A 19,857-nucleotide genomic window follows, 5' to 3' on the forward strand; every position below is an offset into this window, starting at 1 on the left:
AAGTAAGTTTTCTTTCCATTAGTCCTTTCTCGGTTTGATGTGTCATACGACCTAAGAGGTATTGATGAGTTACTACTGAGTGCTTACAGATCTCACTCAATTGATCAACCGCAGTGTCTCACTGGTGTGGGCGAAAGCTCATACTGCCGATTGATTCTTGGCCATATGTACTCCATACTGACAGCACTGCGTAGCAAAAAAAAAAAAAAACTTGATTGGAGACGTAAGATGGAATCGCCTTTTGTTGTCCTGCTTTGTCTAGTGATTTAACAGCATGTATTTATGATTAAAGTCCACATATCCACCCCATAACCCCAATGACCAGTGTTAGAGTTGTTCTCTAATGGGTTACATTGACAATTACTTCCAGAAAAAAAGGGAATTTCATTACTCATTCCATACAAACCCAAACATAACCAATATAGCACCAACTGGAAAGTGCAACAGAACATTTTCTCTACTTTATGTACAGTCTGCACTTCACTTGGAAAGTAAATAGCCAATCACAGTAAACATAATTAAAAACCTGTCATTATCTCCACCATGAACAAGACACAGACACTGCTACAAATAGCTTAGTTAATGCTGTTTGACAATGCTGTCTCAAATGAAAATCTTTTAAATAAAGCTGCATACAGATTTTGAGTAAATATCAAGCATAATCTGTTAGCACTTCTTTTTCACATGCTTTTGATCAGATGGCCCTTCCAACACTTGCACTGCACAGCACTCATTCCAGGGTATGTTAATAAATGTCATTTAAGACAGTGTTACGTAATAAGACAGTAAGACAAAACAATTAAATCACAATGAATCAGTAAGAAATGAAAGAAACAAGCACTAGCATTATTTGAGGATTTTATACTATTCTTGTTTCTTATCATTACTTAATGATTATTTGCAGCATTACCTTTTTAGTAAAGCTCATTACTGTCTTGAGTATTGTGAATTCATGTACCCTTATTTTAAAGTGTTACCCAGATCTGATATCTGGGAACAGCTGTTGCGAATAATGACAAAAGGTGAAACTGGACAGAAATCTGATAGCCTTGTGAATTCAGGCAGTTGTTTTGTAATGTTTTACTCTGATATTAGTATTGTGAGCACAGGTAACTTTAGTCAGTCACATTACACTAAGATCATCACAGTAAAAGTCATCACTTCACTATAAAATATGACTTTATAGCATGCTACATCCAACACAGCGGCCAAAATAAATCCAACCGAGTGCTAATAGCTGCCATATTTTTCAGATTATGAACATTTTCTTGATTATTGGAGGGAAAGGTCAAAATGCTTTATCACTGATGGAGATGATAGCTTTGAAGCCAATAAAGCAGTTGGACGAGCCAGTGCTCAATCTGCTTCCATTCCTTCTCCCATGCTGTGTTCTGACAAGTGGACTTTTGGAGCTCTCTGCCCATTGGCTCCTCACAGGAAAGCTACCATGTTCCCGGGAGAGATGGTGGAAGAGACAGCCAGACATACACACAACTGGGAGGAGGGGAGGGTGTACGGGCCTGATTCAACCTGGCACACACACACACACAACAACTGGCATTGCTCTTATGCAGATGGGCACACAGGTGGGCATCCGGCAGCTCAGGAGGGAGAGCAGGGGGTCTTTGCCAGGTTTGTGTCCTCCTTGTTGCTCAGAGTGCGCATTCCTTTTTTCCTGTTCATCACATCTGGGCTGCGGTCCATGTTGCCGGTGTTGACCAAGTGAAGCTGCACTGCCCTCTAAAGGCTCGCAGTGTTACTGCCTGGAGGTCTAGTTCAACTGAACAGTTCTGGGTTTCCTAAAAAGCACCTTAGCACACAGACGACTTTTAAATGGTAGAGTGGACATTACAGTTATCACTCTCTACAACTTACAATCATCTCAGCACTTTGGGTGGAGTTCTGTTTAAAGTAAACTCTGAGGGTATCAGCAGTGCTTCTCTGGACATAACGCTGGGTTACTGATATATCGGCTGTAATGCTGTACGTTTATTGCGGGTCACACAACAGTGGTGTTATTCAGTTAAGACGTGTTGTCAGATTTGAGGATTTGATCATGCATGTTCTATAGGACTCCAAAGTGTCCGTAGGTGTGAGTAAATGTGTGTGTGTGTGTTGCCCTGTGAAGGACAGGCGCCCCCTCCAGGGTGTATTCCCGCCTTGCGCCCAATGATTCCAGGTAGGCTCTGGACCCACCGCGACCCTGACTTGGATAAGCTGTTACAGATAATGAATGAATGAATGTTCTATAGGTCTTGCTATTTGCTGGTGCTTCATTTTTAATTTGTAAAATTCACTTTAGGCCAACTTTAACCCATTCATTTGCATCCCCCCCCCTGTGCTCTTTACACTCACCTAAGCACAAAGCAAAATATGATTTCCAAGTCAAAGAAAACTATCCAGAATTTGGTCTTTGCTTTATGGACTAAACACGACATGACCACACTTCTCATGGTTCAGATATTAGCATTAATACCTGGTTATCAGGGTACCTATAAAAATGGCAGGTTTTTTTTTCTTTCTGTGTTTTCTATTTTCCCAAGTGCTCTGAAAACTACAGAACTACAGTTCACCGGTCTCTCTCTCTCTCTCTCTAAGCAGACTCTAATTCACACCCGAGCCTTCATTTTAACCATGATTAGAAAGCTGCCCGTTACTCCAGTGTTTCAGTAATAAACAATATCATTGCAGACCCACAAAGCTACAAATAGCATTGATTCCTGAGGAAGGGAATACAGACAGCTAATCGATGAGTGTGTGTCTTCTGTGAGGGCCGTGAGTGCAGATCAATGGCTGAGGAGGCTTCATTGACAGGGAAAGTAAACCTGCTCCCAGACACATTTAGTGACTTGCTCACCGTGAAACATGTAAAAGAAGCAAACTCCCACTGCGTGATTTATTTTGGCAGAAACATAGCCATGTTGCAGGACCTATGTGCTGATCTTTTGCTGGGGCTAATAAACAGGGGCAGGGGTCAAAAAACAAATAGGCAAGGGCAATAAAGCCAAATCCAAGAAAATGACAAGCCCAGACAAAAATAAAGCCTTAGACCTTGAGATGTAGAAGTTATTAAGAAAAGACCAACCCAACAGCACAGAAACAGAGGGGTATCTAATGGTGTACTTATGGGCCCAGGATAAACTGCAGGTGAGGGCGCTAATGAGTGGATGGAACCAGGGAGGAAGCATTTCTCAGGTGGAAGAGTCCAAGTCCAGGGTCTAAAGGGGAGAAACTATGACAGCTCATTACACGTGCTCTCTAAAGTTGTTTTGGGGTTGTCTATCTGTTCCTGAATATATTTAATACATAATACTAAGTTATTTAAAGGGGTACAATATCCTATTAATATTCTTTGACAATTGGTCTCATATCTTGGGAACAATGCCACACATTCATAGACACCTGCATCTTCTAACAAGTTTCGTGTGATGGTGGCTGGCCTAATAATAACGTTGCAGATAGCTTCATTACCTCAGTGAGAATTATTTTATAAATAAAGCAAGCAATATATGCTTGAACCTTTAAGAAGTGCAGATGGGGTAATCCCGTGTTGTGAATTACAGTGCAACGGTAATAATCTTCAAATAAACTCAATGATTCCCGCTGAAAACTGGCCTCCAATTTAAGTGAACTAAGAAACAGAGAGTCGCTCCTTTGTCTTGGCGGCATGTTTCGTAATTGCTGTTCAGCAAGTGGTCTGGCCATTCTCTTCACAAGCCCACCTTGGTCTTTGCCCTGTCCCCCTCTACCCATTGCTGCCCCTCCTCTGACCCAAACTCAACTAAATGATTTATTGATCCAGGGCAACCTCCATATAACCTGTAAATTACTTCAGCACTATGGCATTATCCAGCAGTGATGAGCAGAGGCCAAAAAAGCCTGAAAAAGCCTGAAGATGCTGCTCACAGGAGACTTAATTCAATGCTGGACCAAAGGCTGATTCCAACTTTGATCAAGCTTAACCTGCTTTGCAATAATTACTATTCCAGTCAGGGGCTAGGAAAGGGTGGAGGTTCAATGAATCCAGAGACCCATGACCGAGCGCCAAATCTAAGCCTTGTCTGAAGTTAGCAGTGAGTTTCGGGGCTAATCCTAGAGCGAACAAATCACACCAAGTGCCTACCCCTTCACTGTGGTCTGCTTTACAAAAGCAACTTTGTATCTTGCCGCGTTAATATTTATACAACTGCTAAGTTCTTATGAAAATACTCATTTAATTTGGGAAAATCTTTCATTACAGTGACAAGTGGTGTAAAGGTCCAAAAAGCCAACACCAATTCTCAAGTTATTATTGTGTCAAACTCCATGTTGAACATTTGGTTTATTGTGAAAGAGAGTTACAGTCTGATTCGCATATGTTTATATACACACACAGATCTACTCTAACGATTTATGAATTGCCTTAGCAATTTACAAATGCTTATGCTATGCTAAGTCAAAAGACAGCATTAGAGATAAGAATTGATGATTCACACATGACTCAAGTCTGTCAAAGAATAAAATTTTATTGAAATTTCTTAAGACTCTCAGTGAATTTAGTCAGCCACGCTACATGCAGTCACTCAATAAATCAATGTCATTTGTTGTCCATCAAGTTGGAACACAGTTAAAATGAGCTTTTTAACAGAACAGAAGTCCAGTGCTTGTAAAACCAAATAGCACAAAAAAATAAAATAAAAAATCAATCCCACTGGAAATTAGAAATAAGACTAAAACATTAATACATCGGATCAGATGAGCAGTATTACTGCTCTGAAGACCTCAGTGAATCAAACCAAATAACACTGAGTGATCAAAATACATACACAGCTTTTCTTAATCAGACCAGCAGCAACAATGGCACCCAATTCAATAGCATCTCCTTTGTGGATGAGGTCAAAGCTGTTAATAGCTTTTAAAAAACGCTTGTTTTGTATCAGTACAGCAGAATTACACATTGTGAGAGAAGCATGGGATTAAGGAGGAGGTAAAAGAGTAAAGGGCAGAACTTGCTCATGCCTTTGTAATGCAGTTGAGGAACATCTGAAGAACAGGAAAGGTGCACACTGCCCCCTAGTGGAACTGAAAACTGGTATCACATTAAATTCTTAGCCTTTAGAGCAACAAAACACCAACAGAAAGGATTTAAAGAGTTTTGAATATTTCAAAAACATTGTCGCATTAGAAAACAAATACTATTTAAATCAAACTTTCAGTTGGAAAGTGTTGAATTTTCAGATCATAAGAGCAGTCATTTTAAATTTGCCTCTATTACCACCGCAAATGTCTTAAACTTTAGGTGGGGAAGTTAAATCTAATAACACAGAGCTTCTGAGTGGCCTGTAATAGGGTCAGCACAGTCACAAGGATTTGATATTTCCCACAAATAATTTAACATTAGCTGCAAGTTTCAGGAAACAACTCTTTCAGCGGCATATTTCACAAGCTGAGAGTGCAAAGGCTGAATTAAAAAAAATAATAATAATACAAACAATCTGGAAAAGCACAGCTTTCTACAGTCTCAGCCAAGTTGGCACACCACTTATCAAGCACATTTTAATCCATTTCAGTAAACATGCCTCAGAACTACTAATCACGTCTGTGTAGTAAAAAGAATCCGACTGAAACCAGAAACTGCTTTACTTGTAGTCTCACTTTCCAATGTATCTAGAGCAGAGGAAAAAATAAACAAACTGAAAAAAAGAGAAAAAAGCAGTTCAACCAGTTCGTGTGAGGCCAACTGTGTTTTTGCGCCATTAACTTTCCTCAACATCAGCATTCCACAATCTACCAATGTTCCAGCAGTTAAACAGGGGTGCAGAGTCATGTCACAGTTAACAAGATAAGCACGGTACACAGGCTGTTTGGTTGGAGCTTCACCAACTTGTTTTGCATTGCAGAAAAAGTCTGTCTATTTCTAGCCCTGCATTTCTAGCATAGCCTGAGTCTATCCACACTGTATCCAAGGAAACACTGGCAGACAATTCCAGATGACGTGCATGACATATACATGTATACAAATATCAAGGCAGAATCACATTGAAAGTGAGACTGATCTTTCAGTGTAAGTAAAATGTAATTTTCCCAAAGTTTTGACAAAGCTGTACAGTACTAAAATGTAATTTAATGCCAGTTTGAAATGCCATGTGCTAAAGCTACACTGAAGGATACACTACTAAGCAGCGACTCACAAAACTCCAGAGCTTGTTTACACTTTGCATTAACGTGTTTCTTATCCGTGTCTAAGTATTCTTCAGTCATCGTTCAACCTTCCCATTGTGACTAGATCAGATGCAATTTTACATACACATACGCCATTTCTGTTTCGCTTCTGGAAAGCTATGATAAACATGGTTTATATAGTATCATGTATATCCTTATATCATAAACTATTTAAAACAGACCAAAACCCTTCAGCATTAGATCAAGGTTTTGTCTTTTATCTGCCACTCCCGTTTGTAACTGTATGCAGATTATAAGAGACAAGCTTATTTTCTAAAGCCACACGAGTGAACGATTCAGTGAATATGTGCGAGTGTGTATATGTGAGGTCAATATCTTCTTGTCATCCCCAAATTTGATTTAAGTGATCTGATCAGAATTTGCTCACAATGTGATTGTTTTTGTACACAGCTTGTGAAATCTGGCACCTCTGAACCTAATCCAATCACAGAAAACACGTCGATGCAGTGTGTAAACAGCCACTTAGAAATCACTGGATTAAGTAAGTAAAGCATTGAAACTGCGCTGAAATCTAAAGACAGCATTCTAACTGCAGTGACACATTTTAATTCTACTCTCATTATTTAAACTAATATGGTATCCCTCATTTAGGATCGCTTTAGTTAGACGTCTTGCAGAATCATCGCTGATATACAACTGTACAGAGAGGCAGATGTGACCAAATGGCTTTAAAAAGCCCAGAGCGTGACTCTAAAGCAAAGTGGTTCCGCAGTGGTGTGGGAAGTGCTAAAAATAAGCTGTGAGGTTATGGATTAGCAAAAGGCCTTGCAGTGGGCTGACTGCTGGAGGAGCACACAGACAGAATGGCAGGGAGAAAGAAGGGTGTGTAATATCACCCAGCGAAGAGCAACATATCACTCTCATTTATACAAACCACACAAATCATGGAACCTGACATACAAAAATACAAACAGTGAAAAACAGAAGGACATGCCTCAAAGTCTCATGTACAACATGAATATGGAATGACATCAATATCACAGTAATGACAAATGAAGTTAGACCGTGTTATATTTTAGGCATTAGATGATACCCTTGTTGAAGGGGTTCCCAAACAAATTGCCCAAATATTTTGAATGTTCCAGGGCCCCAAGGTTTTAAATTTTTTATATTAGAATTACAATTAAAAATGAGGTATTAAGCATTTGTAATATGAGCTATGAATAACAAGCAAAGGCATAGTCTTTGCACTGATGTGGCAGTCATTCATTGTCTCTAACTGCTTATACATTTCAGGGTCATGGTGTGTCCGGAGCCTACCCGCAATCACTGGGCGCAAGGAACACACCCTGTAGGGTGCGCCAGTCCTTCACAGTGCAAAACACACTCAAATATTCACTCACACCTATGGACACTTTTGAGTCACCAGTTGACCTAGCAATGTGTTTTTGGACCATGGGAGGAAACTGGAGCACCCAGAGAAAACCCATGCGGACACTGGGAGAACACAACAAACGACTCCCGGAGCGGGAGTCAAACCCACAACCCCGGACCCTGGAGCTGTGTGATAGAGACACTACCTGTTGCGCCACCGTGCCACCCTGTGGCAGTCTTATCATTTGTAAAATAATATCTATTTGTAAATTAAGTATTCCTTTGTTTGGGAACCTCTGGCTTATGGTAAAAAGCAATGAGAGAAGAAATGTAATCACTAATGGTTCCTTTTTAACGCAGCAACATGGAACAGAGTTCCTCTGGTTTTGTGTGTGTGCTTGTGGGACTGGGAAACAGCTTTATACATATAGACTCTATAGGAAAGATGATTATTGCTCAAAGCCATGGTGCCACATAGTACCTTTATATTAAAAGTTTAAAATCAGTAAAGAAAACAGAATTACCCACAAGAGTCTTGGACGCATTCTAAGTAACGAGAGTGCAGGTTTAGTTTACCACAGTTAAGAGATTTTGTCCCTTTCTCAAATACGCAGATGCGCTAGTGTGTAATTATAGAAACACTAAATATTACAAACGCTAATTAAATCATTGTAGCCCTTCAGTCATGCATATTAGGACATCTGTACCAGGTCTATACTGCGATAGCCAAAATTTTGGGCAGATAAAATGATGCATCATCTAGCTTATGCTTCTACTTGCAAAGAGGTCATATTGGTATTTTCACAGCAAGTCAAGTCATCTGCCAATATTTAGACACAGCTTTAACAAATTATATATAAATATAATTCAGAATTCAAGGTGATGTAGTTACAGAGAATAACATTCATCAATGGCACAACCCAAAATCTTTAAAAATGTGCAGCCCAAGTTTGTCCTGCAATGTGCGTGTTAGCTATCCTTTTTGTTTGAAGCTCACAAATCTGGCATCAATTATGTACATTCAGTAATGTAAGGCACATGGTTAGATATGGACATGAGTAGACCTGTGCCACATATATCTCAACATGGTGCCTGAAGGGTTGTCCACTAATACTACCCCATATACACAATAAATACTGTATACTGTACCTAACAGAAAATATCAGCTGTTGTGCTGCACTGGTTGAATATACGGAGGTAGGCTGGGGGACGTCTGTGTTTACACAACATATTGGGTTGTACATTTAAAAATATTTAAAACTGGACATCAGGCAAAACATCATGGGACAGAAAACAGCAAGCTAACAATTCTTTCTTTTGACCTACAATAATTCTGTTTCAGTTTCATGATCTAAGATTTTCCCCTGACTTAGGAGTCTAGCTTTTACTGTTTATCAGAATAAGTCAGTTCTGTAACCGGCACAGGTCTACACATGAGTTATTTGCACATTTATGGTCATAACACAAAACAAATAAGGTAAAGGATGTGCATTCATTTGCAGTATTAAGTTCTTAGCTCAGATGCAACATATATTAAACATAAGCTGTTTCCTTTTATATTTTAGAAGCATTTTGCCTTGTCCTCATGCAGATATCTCAACTCAGCCCTGCGTAAGTGATGAGGAAAGCATTTAATGTTTAATGTTGAATCCAGAGAAAATATGCAATCTCATCCAGATCCACAGGATAATCAGTGAGATGTACAGGCTCCTTATTTTCATATCTCTCTCCCTTATAGCTCCTCCAGTGACCTGCTGGCAGATAGATATCCCTCTCTTGCTTGCCTGGTTCCAGCACCGGTGCCACCATTAGGTCATCTCCTATTAAAAACTGTGAGTCAACCCTGTAAGCCGTCTCGTCACCAACAGCTATCCACCATAAAGGACGGATGATGGGGTCGCCGGTATTTAGCACTTCTCCTGCAAGCTCCAGAACTCTGGGGGCCACCAATGTTTCATGAAGAGCAGTGAAGCGCTGGGCAATAGCCACCACCTCAGCATCATATTCCCATGGAGGAATGGAGAACTCTATAGAAGGCATGAAGGCACACAGCTCCAGCCAGCGGATGTAGAGCTCACGGTCTGGGAGCTTACCGTTCCCATATGTGCGGTTTGGATAAGCATTGCCTCCAACCATATCTGGCAAGATGAACTGGTAGCCCAAAATGCTGTTAGTGAGAACAGTGGGAATGATAGACTTGAGTCCAAGCTCATGGCCCCAAACAGAGTCGCGGTCAATGAGGCGGAAGAAACAGGAGATGTTCTGGGAGCCATAGCCTGAACGAAGCTCGGCACGGTCATTGAACGGGATAGCCATTTCGGTGTAGCGTCGGGTAAATGTGCTGGGGTCTGGGAGATGAACTTTTGTTCTGAAATTCCAGGGGAGATAGCTAGTCTCACCAGCATCCAGTTTAAAGGAGGATATGCCATATTTGGAGCGGAGAGCACGGAGATTCGATGTAAACCAATTCCGAGCTTCTGGGTTAGTGAAGTCTAAGACGCCACCAATGCCATTCCACCAGCGTACCAGGGCAGGAAGCTGTCCAGTTGGCTCCATCACAAAAAGACCCTTCTGAACACACAGACCAAAGTTAGCTGAGTCATAGTTCACGAAGGGGTGCGTCCATAAAGACACCAAAAAGCCATCTGCCTTCAGCTTCTGGAACATGCCAGAGGCATTGGGAAATTTTACCGGGTCCAAATCAAACTCCCCATAACGACTGGTGTAGCGATCATCTAACTCTAAGTGGCTACAGTTAAAACCGTGTTTGCGGATGTTTTCTGCATAACGTAAAAGCTTCTCCTGGTTGATATCTGTTTTGTGTGCAGCCCAGGTGGACCATATAGGATAGCGGAACATGGCTTCTGCTGGAACTTTGTTTGGTTTTTGAAAGTACCTGCGAACCATGACCTTGTGGATTGAGGTTACATCTGGTCCCACACATACACGGTAGCTAAGTTCAGCATACGGTGATTTGCCAGGCAGAGGCTTGTATGGGCTATCCTGGTATCGCGCCTGGAAGTACAAATTCTGTTCTGTATCATTCCAGCCCAGGTGGAAGGGCACAGAATCATTGATCTTAATAGCAGTAGCATTGGATGAGAGCCAGTAGCGCTCCAGAATTCCCCCAAAGTCATGGCGGTTAGAATATACGTCACCTGTGACGAAGGGCTTGGGTGCCTGCTGGCCTGTGATGGCAATAGGCCAGTGCTGCACAGAGCTCTCTGCGCCTCCGTACCAGTAGGACTCGTTGTAGGCCATGGCGTGCTCCACGGGTCGGTCCGACTCCAGCTCCTCCCAACGCACACGGTAACACATCACTGTCTCTTTGGGCTTCACCGTCATGATAAAGAAATTTATTCTCCCGGCATTGGACCGTGAACAGCGTAGGATCACACCCTCCTTAGAACATGAGTCCAGATCAAGTGTTCCAGATCTGAAATTCATCATTAACATAATCACTACCCTTTCTTATGTCCTTCATTTTATATTCAGTTAAGATTTGATTCAAATGTGTGTTCTTCACACACAACAAACTGAACAAGCACTTCAATGCTATACACAATTATTTTAAAATGAAAATGTGTGTGTGATATATGTGATCTACATGGGGTATAAATATCCTTACAGTTTGAAAAGGAATTCTGTTCTGAGGTCTGACATTTGTTGTGAATTGAAATGTTATGTGAACAAAGTGGAAATTCTCTGTTTACATCTATAATAGATTTAGATTTCTTTTTTTTTAATATAGGAATCATCACAGCTTTACTTAACCATATAATAAAAAATGCACAGATATTTATTTGATTTTATTTATTTTTAAAAATGAAAATTGTAAGCATTTTCATAATTAAACAGTTATTGCTTAATATATTCTCACTGTAGGTCTACAGCTTAAAATGCTCTAATTTAGAAAGGTTCCAGTGCTTAAAAACATATAACATTATATATAAATATATAACATTTAAATAACACATTTCCAGAAGTTGGGACATTTTTTAAAATTCAATATAAATGATTTGTTCATTTTGTTGAAGGTATATTTAACTAATTACACTGAAAAATAAAATCATCTGACCACAGAACATGTGTCTACTGTCTTTTGGACCATCTGAGGTAAGCTTGGGCCAAGTGAATTCAGCAGGTTTTCTGCAGAAAATTAATATATGACTCTTTGTTTCAAGGTGCACTTTTTGATGTTGCAGAGGAGTGTTAAGTGAAAATGCCTTTTTTTATTTTTATTTATTTACATTTTTTTTTTAAGAACTCTGAAACCAATTTGCTGTATATTTTCACAATAGTATGAATGCAACATGGTGAAAGACACTAATGTTTAGGGCTCTTTAAATGAGATTTGTTCTTTTTTTAACCCTTTGAAATTATTCTCACACTTGGCTTGCAACGTCTGAACCTCTGATGAATTTTATATTCATGTTTATTTTCTAGATATGTTGCAACTACAAAATTACAAATCTGTTTATATTTACAAAAGCCAATAAATCTGTTCAAGCAGAACTCATATATGAACTCCTTTGCACTTTTGTACTTAAGCCTAATCAAAGGTGGAAAAAGAAAGAACAAATAACAGATTATTCTGGTTACTGCATTTAAAAAAGGGAAATGATGGAAATGATGTTTGTATGCCATTTGACTGCATTTTGTACCAACACCAACCTGAAAGCCATCTTGAAGACGATGCCCCCAGCTTGGTTCCGGATGAGGAAGCCATCCTTATTGAGATCCAGCAATTCTGTCTTCAACAGATCTGCTTTGCGAAGCGAGGCTATGTAATAACACCATGCTGTAACTGCAGCTATCACCAGTACCAGGCCCAGAACTCCAGCACCTACCAGTGGACGGCTCTCCTTGTTTATTTTCTTAATCGGTACACCAACAGTAATAGTGCCTCCCGCTCCTCCAGGGACTACCTGATACATTGTGTTTCTCTTCCTTTCATTCACCTGTAATAATCTCTACTTGTGGTTAATAGGTCTGACAAGAAAATGACTAAACAGTGCACTGTGCATAATAATACAAAGTTAATAATGCCAGTTACCAAAGTGGTTATGAAATGGATCCTTTTACAATGTGTTTTTGTTCCTCATTGATTTGATTAATTTCTGTCATAATCCTTTATAACCTATGAAAGAAGAGAGAAAGAAAAGACATATTAAATATCAAAGCTTAGGCTTATTTCTCTAAAATTGTGTTAGGAGTTAACTAACAAAAAAGCAATCTAAATAAAAGTAACAGTACAAACATAGTAACATTGACAATCATTTTTTTCACATTATATTAGGGATATATTGGAACTATCCCAAAACCTAGTGAACTGTGTACATAGTGAGCCTTTTACATCATGGTGTGCATGCTCCGGACATGTAGGCTGTCCCAGTTCTTAGATACCTTGAACATGCTGCCTACTGAGATACCTTAATCTGGCTTAATTTTAAGGCAGCATCAAACCCTCCCTCAGCCACTAAGGCAATTAAATTCGCAATTAAAACAGGGAACAGCAATACTGACTTTTTTCTTCAAGTGGAATTCTTTTTTCTTATATATTGACTCACTTTCAACTCTGCTGGCTGACTTAAAGAAGATCTAAGCCTAATCACTTCCAGTCAGTTAATATTTGTGTGTGTGTGTGTGTGTGTGTGTGTGTGAATGCATGGCTTTCTGGGGGTGCTGTTGTAATTGCTATTAGTATTGTATCATTGTTTTCATCTTGAGAAAGAAAGGGAAAAAAAAAAGGAACAGCAGATTGAACACACTGAAGCAACACTAACAGCTGGGTTTAGTAAATACCAGTCACGTGCAGTAAGTGGGAACAAGCAGTTATGCAATCACTCTCTAACTAGAGTTCCTCAATAATCTGCCTCATGAGGATAGATAATTAGGGCTGGACAATATGACCAACATATATATTATGATATAATATATGATACGGTGTAAGTCGGAACATACGTACATACTGTACGTAAATAACATACTGTAAGCACTTATCCTATCCTAACACCTATCCTCCTCGGTCCCGAGCCGCGTAACCGTGTATTCTTCCGCCGCGCCGCACCAAACACGTTACAACGTTTACGACACAAAATCACTTAAGTCGAAACAAGGCTTTATACAGTAAATGGGAGATGTGTCGTAACCACGTAACATCGTAACTCGGGACTGATGTAACCCGAGGACCTCCTGTATTTCTCAATTTTGGAAAATATGATGCAATTCCGATATCGGTATGAACAGTATTAAATCCACTGGAAAACTTCCAAAAACAAAACAGATACATGACATCAAAATCAAAACATCATAAACATGCTGGCTTATTCAATATTTATATTTTTAAACAAAATTTTAAACAGTGCGCTGAACTGAAGACAGTGCCCTGTAATTAACATCAGTCAGTGACAGATGTTGTGAATAATATGTGTTTAAAAATCATATAATTGTTAATGAAATGTTTTATTTTGCGATATATATATATATATATATATATATATATATATATATATATATATATATATATATATATATAGAGAGAGAGAGAGAGAGAGAGAGAGAGAGAGAGAGAGAGAGTGAGAGAGTCACTTTAACCAGCCCTAGTTACAATGCTATCTACTTAACCAGCAGCCTATATATATATATATATATATATATATATATATATATATATATATATATAAAATACATGTCTACGAATCAGTGAACAACGTGAACAGGAATGTAATGTGTAGACAAATCCTGTGGGAATGAGACGGTTATGGTGTGGTCAAAACTAAGGTGTTAGATCAAGATAATAAAGATTTGTTGTTTTAGTAGTATTTATTTGAGAAAATGTAGAAAAGTCAAACGTGCAAATGTTGTTTGTATTCCCACTGGGTTACAGAGTTCATTATTAAAACAGGCCAAACCACAACACTGCCTGGGGGCAAAGAAGAGGCACATGACATTTCAGAACGAAGTCAAGTGGTTTAAAATGAAGAAAAGAATGAAAAAGTGTGAAAACTTCAAAATAAGAAACAACAAAGACTGTAAAAAAAAGGTGATTGTGGTCCCAAGCAACAAAACTTTCTAGCAAATGTCAGTCCTTAAAAACATCTTATTCTAAGAGAGAACAAAAAAGGCCAGTAAATAAAACTGATGAGGTTAATCACCCAGGCAATTAGACACAGACACACACAGAGCTTTTTCACTGTAGTGAAGAGACTACACAGATTAGTCCTCTGTGCTGCTTTTATTAACTAGCCTCCTGCTGGGTTAATATTCAAAGGAATCTGAAAATCTATAAACCAGGACACAGCTCTGAATTCAATACCACACAGCTAGAATCAATGCTAGGTTAACATTTAAGAGATTAAAAACACACCTTATCAGGAATTTTCATAAGATTTGGCTCTGAATTTCAAGCTACCTTTATTGCCAGGCAATTTACGTAGTAAAATCAATTCTCAGCATGTGTTAAAAATTTGACACATCTGACCAGCTGCTTACCTACAACTTTGAACACCTCTGAGCGAATTACATGTTTCCTTTTTCTATGTGAAAATATGTAATCACATTCACTACAGGGAACTGCCATTATTCTCCAAACAACATACAATTTCAAGTTTTAAGCTGCAAAATTGAAGAGCTGTTTGTTAAAGCTGAAAATAACAGGCACTGTGGGAGTCAAGCTGAAAAAAATATCTACTAAAATATAACGTCCTATAAAGTCTGAGATATACAGCTCAAAAGTCAGAGTTGTCAGGCTGGAGTACTTCAGAGCACATGGACCAGTAGTTTTGAAGCTCATTCCATAATGTTCCAGCCTAGAAGAGTTCTGATCAAGTACTTGTTTCAATACTACTTCAGAGTGAACACCCACACAAGTCATGTTTAAAATGTTCTTTCCCACATTTCACCAAAACCCCAAACCTATGTAGGTTCATTTTAATATTAAAAGTTAACCGATGCAAAACAGGGGGGGGGGGCGAATACTGACTGACCAATTAAATGTTTACAGAGAAGGTTATCAACCAATAACGGTAGCTCTACAGTCAGACCGTCCAATCAGAAGATTTTAGGCTACTTCACCACTCCCCCTTCTCACTCAAGCGAACCAATCGGAGTAGGGGAGGGCCGGACTAGTTTGTGAAAGAAACTTCTCGAAATTCTATGTAAGCTCTAGAAAAAACAAAATGCCGGACGTTTGTGAAATTCCGCCCGGACATTTTTTTAAGTTTAAAAAAAGAGGACATGTCCGGGTAAAAGAGGACGTCTGGTCACCCTATATAAATATGTGTGAAATAGTGGTGCAATCTCTAACCACGAATGAGTGAGTGTCTGAGTGCATTAATGTGTGTGAGTGGTTTTGTGAGTAACAAGCTAGTTCCGTGAGGTTCTTTGCATATAAACCATAAAATACAATATGTACCATTATAAATTTACACAATTACCCCCAATATGTTTAATAAATGTAACAAATAAAGAGTAATTGTTATGGTAAATTATAAAAATGTGTTCTCTGTAACAAAACAAACTTTAATTTGACCCGGTGCGCAAAACTTTTGTAAACAATTGCTTGTTTAATTTAGCTGCGTATTTACTACATTCGTAAAACTGACACAGCACTGACAGGTATCTATTTCGTCTCTTGGCGCCAGGTCTTGGGGCTTCTGTTAAAGGCACTGTTGAAGAAAACTGAGGCGTAACTTTACGAGGCGTGAATCTTTAACCGTTAAAAACCACCAGTTTCGGGAAAGGTTCAGAAAACCATGTAGACTGAGACAGGGCAGTATTAAAATTGTAAATACAGTCTATAAACGCATTCTCCCGCTTCCACAGACATAAACAACGCCAAGGACCTGGACTCGTGTTGTACCCCGTGTTTGCTGCAGTCACCGAGAGAAAAAGACCGTTATTCAAAAGAAGAGATGGCGCAAAACCGCGCAGTGTCCTGTGGAGAGTCACTTTACGGCTGTAACCCACAGTTAACGGCGTATGTGCCGCTGTAATGAACAACATTTCACCCCAAACAGTCCATAAACACAAAGTCGTAACGGCTTCTTACCTCCGCTCAGCAGGCGCCTCTAACTTGGTGAGTTCAGTTCACTGACGTCCGGAGATGTGGTTGTTTTGAAGGTGGGCGGGGCCTAACAAGGGGAGAAGACTTGGGACTGAATGGGAATGAATGATGGGAAATGTAGTTTAAGAAAGTATTATATGAGACGTTTGTTTCATCGCATTGAATCGGTTCATGTGAACGAATAGATCGTTACATTTATTTATTTATTTATTTGCACAGTATAGAAAAAGAGGGAAAAATTAAATTTGCTACAACACTAGAAAGTAAAATGATGTGCAGCGAAAGTAAAGAATCTCAAGGCTTTGTATGAAGCACTTTCCCTCAGAAAAAAATAGAATAAAAAATAAACAGATAAGAGATTCAAAGAGAAAATAGTTGAATTACATAATACTGAGGGGAAAAAAGGAAATAATACATATACATGTTCATATCTATGCACTCACATTCAAATGTATATACATATAAACATACACACATATACAAACAGACAAATATACACACATTTGAATTATATGTATGAAGCTGACCTTGAAAGGCGATAAACTTTGAGCTGTTTTTTTTATTATAAAATTATTACAGTTTTTTTAATAAGGTGGTAGTCTGTTTTGATTGATGGTCCCTGATAAGATATGGTAATTTGTCCAAGTGATGTCCTGAAGAAAATTGCATGGAGATTATTACAAGATCTTGTGGAATACTGGTGCACTAAAAAGCAGTCAGGCAGAAGGTTTGTGAATATTGGAAAAAATAAACGTACATGTTTGAAGTTGATTCATTTCATAGACATTAAATATCTGAAGGTTCTGAAACAATGGACGAGAACTTGAATAATAATCTGATGCAGTGACCATACAAACCGTTTCTGGAGTTTATGTAAACAACTGATATGACTTTTGGATATACTGGACCAGACAATGTTACAGTAAGAAAGATATGGATGAATCACTGTATAATACAAACTGATTAGTATGGCTCTTGGCAGGAGAAATTTGATTATTCTAATTACACAAATAATTTGTGCTATTTTATTCACACTTATGGCAATGTGCTCTTTATAACACAATTTGTTATTGGGTACAATGGACCTGAGTTCCAGTATGTTTGGACATAAGTACTGATGGAAGTGTATCTATCAATACCCTTCATATTTTTAGGACTAAATAACGATGTATGAACATTTTTTTTAGTTTTAAGTGATAATTTGTTAGCTTTAAACCAGTCCTCAATATTGGATAATTCTGAGTTCATTCATTCATTCATTCATTCATTCATTATCTGTACCACTTATCCAAATCAGGGTCGCGGGGATCCAGAGCCTATCTGGAATCATTGGGCGCAAGGTTGGAATACACCCTGGAGGGGGCGCCAGTCCTTCACAGGGCAACACAGACACACACACACACATTCACTCACACCTACGGACACTTTGGAGTCGCCAGTCCACCTACCAACGTGTGTTTGGACTGTGGGAGGAAACCGGAGCACCCGGAGGAAACCCACGCAGACACAGGGAGAACACACCACACTCCTCACAGACAGTCACCCGGAGGAAACCCACACAGACACAGGGAGAACACACCAACTCCTCACAGACAGTCACCCGGAGCGGGAATCGAACCCACAACCTCCAGGCCCCTGGAGCTGTGTGACTGCGACACACTACCTGCTGCGCCCCCGTGCCGCCATAATTCTGAGTTAATGGATGATATTAATCCATTAATATCTGAAAGAAAAACGCTGGTGTCATCAGCAAACAAGTTACAGGAAGCATTCTTAGCTGTCAAATAAAGATAGTTTACATACATTAAAAACAATAAGGGTCCAAGTATTGATCCTTGAAGAATCCCACATTTTATGTTTTCCAATTTGGAACAAAAGTTCTGTCATGATCCACATTCCTCCCAAAAAGAAAGTCATACATATTTATATAAAACTTCACAAATTCACACAACTTTGAATAAATTAATAATAATAACAATAAACCCAGACAAAAACAGATGTGCAGACAAAACAGACCACAACACACAAGCATTCCAATGGAGTCTTTACAAGTTAGTTACAGTCAATTATTTATTTTTGCTGACATAGTATATTTGCAAGTGTGATGTATATTATGGTAACCTCTCCATCTGACTGAAAGATAAAATGACTATACAACATTAAGGAATACTACAAGCAATGATCCAGCAAACAGATTCTGGATTCAGTGATAAGATTAGTGCCGCCATTCTGACATGAACTCAGGATGGATGATGTAGTACCCAGCTTTGTAGGGTTTCACTACATGGAAACAGCTGTACCCACCACTGCAGAGAAAGAGCAAGCCAAAAGCACAGGGATTAAAGCCTGTTAATCTCTGCCATTTGGATGCATTAAAAGCCATGTCTATTTTCAAGTGAAAATAACATGTTTAAAAAGTGTGCAATAAGAGCAGTTAGAAGATGCTAAAGCATGAAGATCATAATACATGCCTGTATGTCCTCTACACATTCTGTTACAACAGTTATATTAGTGAATACATAAATACAAATAAACATTTTAAATGTATTAACTACAATATATAAAATGACCTACCTTGAATCAAGGGATAATTTGGAGTTAGGTCTGGAGGATGTATGTTGTGGATTGAAAGGCCTTAGAGGAGGGATACTGACTGAGAGTTTCCTGTGAGTGTGCAGGGCATATTAGGAAATTAAATGTGATAAGCTAAACATTTTTTAAATTCCAAAACCAACATCTAGGACTGAGCTTTAGGAATGTGGAAAACAAAATCACTGCAGATTATTTTTTAAAAATGTAAAAGCTGTTACAAGTGCAGAGATAAACACAGTACATATAGTGATATTGTCTGTGACTGCTTATCAAGTTCAGGGTTGCGGTGGGTCCGGAGTACACCCGGAATTACTTGGAACAAGGCGGGAATACACCAAACTCCTCACAGACATACCCACAACCCCAGAACACTGGAGCATTGTAACAGTGACACCACCTGTTGTGCTCACGGTGCCGCCCTATATATAAAATTTAAATCCTTTTGGTTCAATTTAGGGCGGCATGGTGGTGCAGCAGGTAGTGTCGCAGTCACACAGCTCCAGGGGCCTGGAGGTTGTGGGTTCGATTCCCGCTCCGGGTGCCTGTCTGTGAGGAGTTGGTGTGTTCTCCCTGTGTCCGCGTGGGTTTCCTCTGGGTGCTCTGGTTTCCTCCCACAGTCCAAAAACACACGTTGGTAGGTGGATTGGCGACTCAAAAGTGTC

At 39.2% G+C, this 19,857-nt stretch overlaps 1 protein-coding gene across 2 annotated transcripts; it reads right to left on the bottom strand.

Moving 5' to 3' along the window:
* Nucleotides 1–4,487: 4,487 nt before the first annotated feature.
* On the bottom strand, nt 4,488–16,695 carry myorg (myogenesis regulating glycosidase (putative)). Of its 2 annotated transcripts, XM_066645792.1 has the most exons (4): nt 16,589–16,695; nt 12,593–12,676; nt 12,211–12,497; nt 4,488–10,972 (listed from the first exon to the last, which is right to left on the bottom strand). In XM_066645792.1, exons 3-4 carry the CDS (start codon nt 12,471–12,473, stop codon nt 9,175–9,177), a joined length of 2,061 nt encoding a protein of 686 aa, XP_066501889.1. In that variant the 5' UTR covers nt 12,474–12,497; nt 12,593–12,676; nt 16,589–16,695; the 3' UTR covers nt 4,488–9,174. The 2 variants fall into 2 exon arrangements, with proteins under 2 accessions (XP_066501889.1, XP_066501888.1); XM_066645791.1 differs by having other exon boundaries at nt 12,211–12,676.
* Nucleotides 16,696–19,857: the final 3,162 nt, after the last annotated feature.

Source organism: Hoplias malabaricus, chromosome 15, assembly GCF_029633855.1.
Source record: "Hoplias malabaricus isolate fHopMal1 chromosome 15, fHopMal1.hap1, whole genome shotgun sequence".
Lineage (NCBI taxonomy): Eukaryota > Metazoa > Chordata > Actinopteri > Characiformes > Erythrinidae > Hoplias > Hoplias malabaricus.